The 10,486-nt window shown below is 54.6% G+C and overlaps 2 protein-coding genes across 3 annotated transcripts in view; one reads left to right on the forward strand and one right to left on the reverse strand.

Moving 5' to 3' along the window:
* dzank1 (double zinc ribbon and ankyrin repeat domains 1) overlaps positions 1 to 301 on the forward strand; it is a gene marked incomplete at its 5' end in the record, with an annotated part of 8,074 nt that extends 7,773 nt beyond the window's left edge. Inside the window, one exon of the mRNA XM_083689630.1 lies at positions 1 to 301. This exon is cut by the window's left edge and continues 79 nt beyond it. Within this exon, the coding sequence (XP_083545756.1) occupies positions 1 to 57 (57 nt within the window). The 3' untranslated portion in view covers positions 58 to 301.
* Positions 302 to 2,210: 1,909 nt separating this feature from the next.
* Positions 2,211 to 10,473, reverse strand: kat14 (lysine acetyltransferase 14). Of its 2 annotated transcripts, none has more exons than XM_083689538.1 (11): positions 9,636 to 10,473; positions 8,706 to 8,847; positions 8,444 to 8,565; positions 8,099 to 8,220; positions 6,515 to 6,696; positions 5,807 to 6,250; positions 4,937 to 5,517; positions 4,146 to 4,279; positions 3,445 to 3,620; positions 3,056 to 3,246; positions 2,211 to 2,531 (listed from the first exon to the last, which is right to left on the reverse strand). In XM_083689538.1, exons 1-11 carry the CDS (start codon positions 9,759 to 9,761, stop codon positions 2,358 to 2,360), a joined length of 2,394 nt encoding a protein of 797 aa, XP_083545664.1. In that variant the 5' UTR covers positions 9,762 to 10,473; the 3' UTR covers positions 2,211 to 2,357. The 2 variants fall into 2 exon arrangements, with proteins under 2 accessions (XP_083545664.1, XP_083545663.1); XM_083689537.1 differs by having other exon boundaries at positions 5,807 to 6,253.
* Positions 10,474 to 10,486: the final 13 nt, after the last annotated feature.

Genomic DNA, 10,486 nt, shown 5'->3' on the forward strand with positions numbered 1-10,486 from the left:
CTGGTGTCTGTCCTGGCTGCTCGGACCGGACAGGGCCTGCTGGACAAGCTGGGTTAACCCAGGATTAACCCTGGACTAGACCTGTTCTAACATGGAACTAGACCTGTTCTAACGCAGGACTAGACCTGTTGTAACGCAGGACTAGACCTGTTCTAACATGAGTCTAACCCAGGACTAACCTGGTTCTAGACCTGTTCTAACCCGGGTCTAACCTATGGATATAAGAACAATTACAAACCCTTCTGGGGCGATACTATACCAAATATTATATGGTGATGTTTGATATATATGTGTAAAGATAATTAGCATATTGTTTGTGGTTCCTTGATCCCTATTTACTGTTTAAATGCAAAATAAAGTTGAACTTGGTCTCTTATTTTGAAGAAATCCTCATTTACATTGACTGGAAGTAGGCGGACAGAGTTCCAGGATTGGAGCTCAGAGAACAGATCTTGGAGAGGCTGAGAGGCTGAGAGGCTGACCCCCTGATGTTTTACCCCTGATGATTTTCTTATCTTTTTATGAAGGGGGGGGGGGCAGTACCATGAAGGGTTCAGTAAAGATGTTCAGTACTTGTTGATTGAGATAATTTAACACATCTCCAGTCATGCAAAACATCGATCAAAAGAGACAAAAGAGACGTAGAACGACAGTCAGAACTCAACATGATTTTCTTTCTTTATATGAGAATCGCAGAACAGTCCAGAAACAAGAGCAGTTACAAAATCATGAGAAAACATAAAACATCATCTTTAGGATAGAAAAACATCCTGGTTTATTCACACTGATCCAACAGTAATACTGTGGCTGCAGACAGACAGACAGAGACAGACAGACAGACAGACAGACAGACAGTTGTAATCAATAGCATCTCATACATAACATACATATACATATTCCATATGAACTTGGCCTGTCCAGTCCCATCTCCTGTCCTCCAAACCCTAGACACTAGCCCCTACCTCCTAGACACTAGCCCCTACCTCCTAGACACTAGCCCCTACCTCCTAGACACTAGCCCCTACCTCCTAGACACTAGCCCCTACCTCCTAGACACTAGACCCTACCCCCTAGACACTAGACCCTACCCCCTAGACCCTACCCCCTAGACACTAGCCCCTACCTCCTAGACACTAGCCCCTACCTCCTAGACACTAGCCCCTACCTCCTAGACACTAGCCCCTACCTCCTAGACACTAGACCCTACCCCCTAGACACTAGCCCCTACCTCCTAGACACTAGACCCTACCCCCTAGACCCTACCCCCTAGACACTAGCCCCTACCTCCTAGACACTAGCCCCTACCTCCTAGACACTAGCCCCTACCTCCTAGACACTAGCCCCTACCTCCTAGACACTAGCCCCTACCTCCTAGACACTAGACCCTACCCCCTAGACCCTACCCCCTAGACACTAGCCCCTACCTCCTAGACACTAGCCCCTACCTCCTAGACACTAGCCCCTACCTCCTAGACACTAGCCCCTACCTCCTAGACACTAGCCCCTACCTCCTAGACACTAGCCCCTACCTCCTAGACACTAGACCCTACCTCCTAGACACTAGCCCCTACCCCCTAGACACTAGCCCCTACCCCCTAGACCCTACCCCCTACCTCCTAGACACTAGACCCTACCTCCTAGACACTAGACCCTACCCCCTAGACCCTACCCCCTAGACACTAGCCTCTACCTCCTAGACCCTACCTCCTAGACACTAGACCCTACCCCCTACCCCCTAGACCCTACCCCCTAGACACTAGCCTCTACCTCCTAGACCCTACCTCCTAGACACTAGACCCTACCCCCTACCTCCTACCCCCTAGACACTAGCCCCTACCTCCTAGCCCCTACCTCCTACCTCCTAGCCCCTACCTCCTAGCCCCTACCTCCTAGCCCCTACCTCCTACCTCCTAGCCCCTACCTCCTAGCCCCTACCTCCTACCTCCTAGCCCCTACCTCCTAGCCCCTACCTCCTAGACCCTACCTCCTAGACACTAGACCCTACCCCCTACCCCCTACCTCCTAGACACTAGCCCCTACCTCCTAGCCCCTACCTCCTACCTCCTAGCCCCTACCTCCTAGCCCCTACCTCCTACCTCCTAGCCCCTACCTCCTAGCCCCTACCTCCTACCTCCTAGCCCCTACCTCCTAGCCCCTACCTCCTAGCCCCTACCTCCTAGCCCCTACCTCCTACCTCCTAGCCCCTACCTCCTACCTCCTACCTCCTAGCCCCTACCTCCTACCTCCTAGCCCTGTCCCTTCATCTCAGATCTACAGAAGTGCATTAGGGCTTGATTTGGGATTCAAGGTGTGACCACATCCTGTCTGACTGTGGCAGCCTATGACCACGTCCTGTCTCAGCGACGCAAGCGCAGGAAGAAGGCGTGCCGACACTGGCTGCTGTCCAGAGGGTAGTACTTGTCGTAGAAGTCCAGGATGTACTCCTCCGTCTGGAAGCCCAGCTTCCTGTACAGCAGCATTGCCGGGTTACTGGCCGACACGTGGAGGGTGACGTCCTTCCCCATACAGGTCTACACACACGCACACGCACACGCGCACACACGCACACACACACACACACACACACACACACACACACACACACAGAGGCACACACACACACACAGAGACACACACACACGCGCACACACACACACACACACACACACACAGAGACACACACGCACACACACGCACCATCACAGAGACAGACACACACACACACGCACGCACACACACACACAGAGAGACACACACACACGCACGCACGCATGCACACCATCACAGAGACAGACACACACACACACACGCACACACAGAGACACACACACAGAGACAGACAGACAGAGAGAGACACACACACACACACACATATTTTCTTATTTACAATATGACCCTAGAAAATACCACAATACACAATAATATTGTCTGTTAATGTGACCCAAAATTGCAGTTAATGTATTTATAAAAAATAATGTAATACAAAATCATCTTCATCACCACCACCATCATTGTGATGATGATGATGATGGTGATGATGATAAAGATGTCTCACCTGGATGAGGTGGTAGATCATGAAGGTGGCGATGCCGGCCCGCCTCCACTCCGGATGGACCAATAGGAAGGAGATGTAGGCCTCGTTGTACTTGACGTCAGGAACCAGGAAACCGAAGGCCACCACCACCTTCTTATAGAGAACTACAACACTGAAGTCTGGGTACTGTAGGCACTCAGACAGGTCCACACCTGGAAGGGGGGGGGGGGGGGGTTCAGAGGTCACCATCACCTTCTACAGAGGAGGGAGGGAGAGAGCTAGCTGCTAAAGAGGCTACTAGGTTAGCGTGTGTGTGTGTGTCTGCGTGCGAGCATATGTGTGTGTGTGTGTGTGTGTCTGCATGCATGCATGTGTGTGTGTGTGTGTGTGTGTGGGGGGGGGGTTGCGACCTGGCCAGAAGGCGTGATGACACATGGCGTTGATGGAGGGGACGTGGCACGGGCGGACGTAGCAGTAGTCCAGGGGGGCGTCGGGGGGCGCGGCCCAGAGAGGGTCCCTCCGGTGGGGGTACGCTCTGATCTCTGCCAGCAGACGCTGCTTCACCGGGCGGCTCTCATAGTCCCTCCTACACACACACACACACACACACACACACACACACACACACACACACACACACACACACACACACACACACACACACACACACACAGTCTGAGGGTGAGTGTGTGTGTGTGTGTGTACCTGATGTAGGGTTTGAGGGTACGGGAGGTGTGTGTGTGTGTGTGTACCTGATGTAGGGTTTGAGGGTCTGGGAGGTGTGTGTGTGTGTATGTGTGTGTGTACCTGATGTAGGGTTTGAGGGTCCGGGAGGTGTGTGTGTGTGTATGTGTGTGTGTACCTGATGTAGGGTTTGAGGGTCCGGGAGGTGTGTGTGTGTGTGTGTGTGTACCTGATGTAGGGTTTGAGGGTCCGGGAGGTGTGTGTGTGTGTGTGTGTACCTGATGTAGGGTTTGAGGGTCCGGGAGGTGTGTGTGTGTGTGTGTGTACCTGATGTAGGGTTTGAGGGTCCGGGAGGTGTGTGTGTGTGTGTGTGTGTACCTGATGTAGGGTTTGAGGGTCCGGGAGGTGTGTGTGTGTGTGTGTGTACCTGATGTAGGGTTTGAGGGTCCGGGAGGTGTAGGGGCTCCTGATCCCCTGCTGGTCACTGGCCTCTGATCCCATCAGCCTCTGGCAGAAGGAGACGGAGGGCTGGTGGAGCCCCCTGCTGGTCGACACTGTCGTCTACACACACACACACACACACACACACACTCTTTAGAACACCACCTAACAGAACTCTACACACAGGAGAGGTTCTACACACAGGAGAGAGGTTCTACACACAGGAGAGAGGTTCTACACACAGGAGAGAGGTTCTACACACAGGAGAGAGGTTCTACACAGGAGAGAGGTTCTACACACAGGAGAGAGGTTCTACACACAGGAGAGAGGTTCTACACACAGGAGAGAGGTTCTACACACAGGAGAGGTGGTTTAGTGAAACAGATTGTCTGTTCGGTTCGAGACAAAAACACGTAAATTAATTTTTCTTTGTGAGAAAATCCTGACGGGGAAAACTAAGGAAGATTTTCTTGAACCGAAAACATGCCCCTCCCCCTAAACAGACAGACAGGTGGAGGAGCAGACAGACAGGTGTGTATAAACAGACAGACAGGTACAGGAGCGGAGCAGACAGACAGGTAGAAGAGCAGACAGACAGGTACAGGAGCAGACAGACAGGTGGAGGAGCAGACAGACAGGTGTGTCGAAATAGACAGACAGGTGGAGAAGCAGACAGACAGGTGGGTGGGTCTAAACAGACAGACAGGTGGAGGAGCAGACAGACAGGTGGAGGAGCAGACAGACAGGTGGAGGAGGAGACAGACAGGTGTGCGGTACCTGGAAGCGGTCTAGGATGCGGAGATCTTGGCTGGTGGTCCGGTACGCGCCCCCCCGCCCCCCTCCCTCTTGTTCCCCGTAGACGCCCCCCACCAGGGTGAGCGCGGTGCGGACCGCCCGGTCCACGTCCAGCAGGGGGAGCCCTCTCTGGCGCCTCGCCTGACGCACCAGCAGCTTCCTGCGGAGCCGCGCGGCCTGGGGGGTCACCGCCATCGCCTGGGGACACGCCTCCAGGCGGCGGAGCAACACGCGCTCCTCGTACAGGCTGAGGGGGAGGAGCCGCCGGCCCGACAACACCGCGCAGGGCCCCTCCCCTTTCTCCAGGAGGCCCCGCCTCCTCTCCCCGCCCCCGCCGGCCGTGCCACGCCCCCTGCCTGCCAGGCCATCGCTACGACGACGGTGCTCTTCGTCCTCCTCCTCCTCCTCCTCGCTCTCCGCCTCCTGTTTGATAAGCCCCGCCCCCGCCGCAGGGCGCTGCTTCTTGCGGATGGTGAGGGCGCCAGTCGCCGTGGCGACATTGGGAGGGGGGAGGTACTCCATGCCCGGGTCGATGACCCCCTCCCCGTCCAGCTCCTCGTCATCTGGGATTAACACAGAAACACAGAGATTAACTCAAGTAACAGATTAACAAAGAGATTGACACAGATTAACACAGGGTAACACACTCCAGGCAGACTGTGCGCTAGTTTTCCAGCTCTAGCCTAGTCCACCCTAGTCCAGCCCTAGTCCAACCCGAGCCTAGTCCAACCCTAGCCCTAGTCCAACTCTAGTCTAGCCCTATCCTAGCCCAGCCCTAGTCTAGTCCCAGATTATTGTACATTTGAAAATAAAGAATAAAACCATCTAAGCGTCATCATCTGATTGGCTCACCGTGGAACAGCGCCTGCGGTGGCATCACATCGGGGATGAGGTCCGCCTCCGACAGCAGAGAGGGCGTGGCCGAGTGAGAGGCCGGCGTGCCGGGGGCGGAGAAGTCTGGCGAGGGGGAGGGGCTTGGGCTGGTGAGGGGGGTGCGGTCTGAGGAGCTGAGGGAGGAGAAGTCCACGACCTCGCCCTTCTCCAGGCCACGCCCCCCCGCCCCAGACACGCCACCCCGACCGCCCAATTTGACGGGGGTGGAGGAGGCGCTGCTGCGGTCCAGGTAGCCCCCACCCCCTCCTCCCTGCACCTCCTTCTGTGCCCTCCGGATGTCCTTGGCCTCCTGCGTGCGCGAGCGCTTCTCCTTCAGCTGGGTGGCGTTCTCCACGGGATTCCTCCCCCCGCGCCTCCGCAGCCCCTCCACCGCCATGACAGGCTCCAGCACCGGCCTGGAGGCTGCTGGGAAAACAACAACAACATCAACAACACATAAACTGATGTCTGGGATACATAACAACGTTGTCAGGGTCAGAGGTCAGGGTTAGAGGTCAGTGTTAGGGTCAGGGTCAGGGTTAGAGGTCAGTGTTAGGGTCAGGGTTAGAGGTCAGTGTTAGGTTCAGGGTCAGAGGTCAGTGTTAGGTTCAGGGTCAGAGGTCAGTGTTAGGGTCAGAGGTCAGTGTTAGGGTCAGAGGTCAGTGTTAGGGTCAGAGGTCCGGATACCTTTGCTCTTCAGAGCGGCCAGGGAGGTCTTGTCTCCCTCGGGTCTCAGGGTGGGCGGCCGGTTCTGGACCAGCTTCCACCAGCCGGGCTCCCCGAACTCCTGGGCCCCCGAGCGGAAGAAGGTGGGGCTCCCCACGGAGAGGCAGCCAGCCACCGTGCTCCACCAGGTAGACGTCTTCTTCCTGCTCAGGGTCACAGGTCACAGGTCAACACTCTGGAGTGACACTATTAGTAGAGAGTCGTCCCTCTGACCTGGTCCCTCTGACCTCTAACCCTAACCCTAACCCTGTCTCTGACCTGGTCCCTCTGACCTGGTCCCTCTGACCTCTAACCCTAACCCTGTCTCTGACCTGGTCCCTCTGACCTCTAACCCTAACCCTAACCCTGTCTCTGACCTGGTCCCTCTGACCTGGTCCCTCTGACCTCTAACCCTAACCCTGTCTCTGACCTGGTCCCTCTGACCTCTAACCCTAACCCTAACCCTGTCTCTGACCTGGTCCCTCTGACCTCTAACCCTAACCCTGTCTCTGACCTGGTCCCTCTGACCTGGTCCCTCTGACCTGGTCCCTCTGACCTCTAACCCTAACCCTGTCTCTGACCTGGTCCCTCTGACCTGGTCCCTCTGACCTCTAACCCTAACCCTAACCCTGTCTCTGACCTGGTCCCTCTGACCTGGTCCCTCTGACCTGGTCCCTCTGACCTCTAACCCTAACCCTAACCCTAACCCTGTCTCTGACCTGGTCCCTCTGACCTGGTCCCTCTGACCTGGTCCCTCTGACCTCTAACCCTAACCCTAACCCTGTCTCTGACCTGGTCCCTCTGACCTCTAACCCTAACCCTAACCCTGTCTCTGACCTGGTCCCTCTGACCTCTAACCCTAACCCTAACCCTGTCTCTGACCTGGTCCCTCTGACCTCTAACCCTAACCCTGTCTCTGACCTGGTCCCTCTGACCTGGTCCCTCTGACCTGGTCCCTCTGACCTCTAACCCTAACCCTGTCTCTGACCTGGTCCCTCTGACCTGGTCCCTCTGACCTCTAACCCTAACCCTAACCCTGTCTCTGACCTGGTCCCTCTGACCTGGTCCCTCTGACCTGGTCCCTCTGACCTCTAACCCTAACCCTAACCCTGTCTCTGACCTGGTCCCTCTGACCTGGTCCCTCTGACCTGGTCCCTCTGACCTCTAACCCTAACCCTAACCCTGTCTCTGACCTGGTCCCTCTGACCTCTAACCCTAACCCTGTCTCTGACCTGGTCCCTCTGACCTGGTCCCTCTGACCTCTAACCCTAACCCTGTCTCTGACCTGGTCCCTCTGACCTGGTCCCTCTGACCTGGTCCCTCTGACCTCTAACCCTAACCCTAACCCTGTCTCTGACCTGGTCCCTCTGACCTGGTCCCTCTGACCTCTAACCCTAACCCTGTCTCTGACCTGGTCCCTCTGACCTGGTCCCTCTGACCTGGTCCCCAGCTCTGTAGGAAGCAGTGTGTGTGTGTGTGTGTGTGTGTGTGTGTGTGTGTGTCTCTGACCTGGTCCCCAGCTCTGTAGGAAGCAGTGTAAAGTGTGTGTGTGTGTGTGTCTCTGACCTGGTCCCTAACAGGAAGGCCCAGTGTCGACCAATGAAAGCACAGATGTCCTCCTTCCACCTGAAGTAACCTTGACGTCCCGTCCCCTCCAGAGAGAGGTTGTACATGGCCAGCATCACCACCTGACCACACCCACACACACACACACACACACACACACACACACACAACAAGGTGTTTAACTCATCTTCAGACAGACTGACTCCTGGTTTCAGAAGGCTAAATAAAATGCTTTCAACATTACAATACAATAATAAATATTATCATATATATATAATACAATAATGTAAAACATGCTCTTCTCAGGTAAGCCCCTGTTGCCAGATAACCCCTCCCCCTGGTTACCTGTTGCCAGGTGAGCCTCATGCGGTCAAAGGTCTCCTTGTTGTCGTCAGAACAGTCAGAACAGATGAACCTGAAGAAGTTATCACCCTTCAGATAGCTGGGCTGGTCCCCACGCAGCTGGCCTGCGCACACACACACACACACACACACACACACACACACACACACACACACACACACACGGGAGTTAAGAAGTGCACACAAGGAAGGAGCAGGGTTACAGAATACAGCTCAAAGACCCCCCCCCCCCCCTCCTCCTCACCACTGGGGATCCATTTGTGGCAGCGGTCGCAGTAGAAGGCCATGTGGTCGGTCCAGCCCCCCCCCTCACCCCCCTCCCCCTCCTCCCCCACCTCGCTGGTCAGAGAGTCGCCACTCTGGTCATGAGACAGATCCACAGACGCCTGCACAGGAGATCAACCAGTCAGTCAATCAATTAATCAATCAGTCCGTCAGTCCGTCAGGTTGCAGTATTGTACAGTGATTTGTGTCTGAACAGACTTCAACTGTCAGACACATTTACCTCAGATAATAAAGTACATCTTCTCTTATCAATCAATCAAACTATCAATCAAACAAATTATCAATCAAACAAACTATCGCTGTCACTTTCCTGTTATGTGTGTACGTATAATACACACGTATACATATCTGCATAGCTGGAGAGCTCCTCCTCCCTCACCCGGGTCTCTCCCTCCCTCCCCCCCCTCACCTGGTCCTCTGACTCTACGATCAGCAGGGTCTCTCCCTCCACCTCTCCCTCCTCCCTCCCCCCCCCCCCTCACCTGGTCCTCTGACTCTACGATCAGCAGGGTCTCTCCCTCCTCCCTCCCTCCCTCCCTCCCCCCCCTCACCTGGTCCTCTGACTCTACGATCAGCAGGGTCTCTCCCTCCACCTCTCCCTCCCTCCCTCCCCCCCCTCACCTGGTCCTCTGACTCTACGATCAGCAGGGTCTCTCCCTCCTCCCTCCCTCCCTCCCTCCCCCCCCTCACCTGGTCCTCTGACTCTACGATCAGCAGGGTCTCTCCCTCCTCCCTCCCTCCCTCCCTCCCCCCCCTCACCTGGTCCTCTGACTCTACGATCAGCAGGGTCTCTCCCTCCTCCCTCCCTCCCTCCCTCCCCCCCCTCACCTGGTCCTCTGACTCTACGATCAGCAGGGTCTCTCCCTCCTCCCTCCCTCCCCCCCCTCACCTGGTCCTCTGACTCTACGATCAGCAGGGTCTCTCCCTCCACCTCTCCCTCCTCCAGCCCGTCTGATGCTGACGTACACACAGCCTCCTCCTCTGCCAGGCCCCGCCCCTCGCCACCGCTGTCCATGACCTCACCAGACAGCTGGACCAATCAGAGCCTGGGCAGGGAGGCATGTTAAGTATTGTATACTGTGTTGGTGGTGTTGGTGATGGTGTTAAGTATTGTATACTGTGTTGGTGATGATAAGTATTGTATACTGTGTTGGTGGTGTTAAGTATCGTATACTGTGTTGGTGGTGATGGTGTTAAGTATTGTATACTGTGTTGGTGGTGTTAAGTATTGTATACTGTGTTGGTGATGGTGTTAAGTATTGTATACTGTGTTGGTGGTGATGGTGTTAAGTATTGTATACTGTGTTGGTGGTGATGGTGTTAAGTATTGTATACTGTGTTGGTGGTGATGGTGTTAAGTATTGTATACTGTGTTGGTGGTGATGGTGTTAAGTATTGTATACTGTGTTGGTGGTGATGGTGTTAAGTATTGTATACTGTGTTGGTGGTGATGGTGTTAAGTATTGTATACTGTGTTGGTGGTGATGATGTTAAGTATTGTATACTGTGTTGGCGGTGATGTTGTTAAGTATTGTATACTGTGTTGGTGGTGATGGTGTTAAGTATTGTATACTGTGTTGGCGGTGATGTTGTTAAGTATTGTATACTGTGTTGGTGGTGATGGTGTTAAGTATTGTATACTGTGTTGGTGGTGATGGTGTTAAGTATTGTATACTGTGTTGGCGGTGATGGTGTTAAGTATTGTATACTGTGTTGGTGGTGATGGTGTTAAGTATTGTA

This window comes from Argentina silus (assembly GCF_951799395.1).
Source record: "Argentina silus genome assembly, chromosome: 18".
NCBI classification, from domain to species: domain Eukaryota; kingdom Metazoa; phylum Chordata; class Actinopteri; order Argentiniformes; family Argentinidae; genus Argentina; species Argentina silus.

Bases quoted from the DNA above. Each gene is read 5' to 3' on its own strand.
- kat14 (XM_083689537.1), bottom strand. From the start codon at position 9,761: ATGGACAGCGGTGGCGAGGGGCGGGGCCTGGCAGAGGAGGAGGCTGTG. The intron at 3,621-4,145 runs GTACACACACAC...GTGTGTGTGTAG, and splicing joins ACCCTCAAACCCTACATCAG to GAGGGACTATGAGAGCCGCC. The intron at 2,532-3,055 runs GTGAGACATCTT...GCGTGTGTGTAG, and splicing joins TGATCTACCACCTCATCCAG to ACCTGTATGGGGAAGGACGT.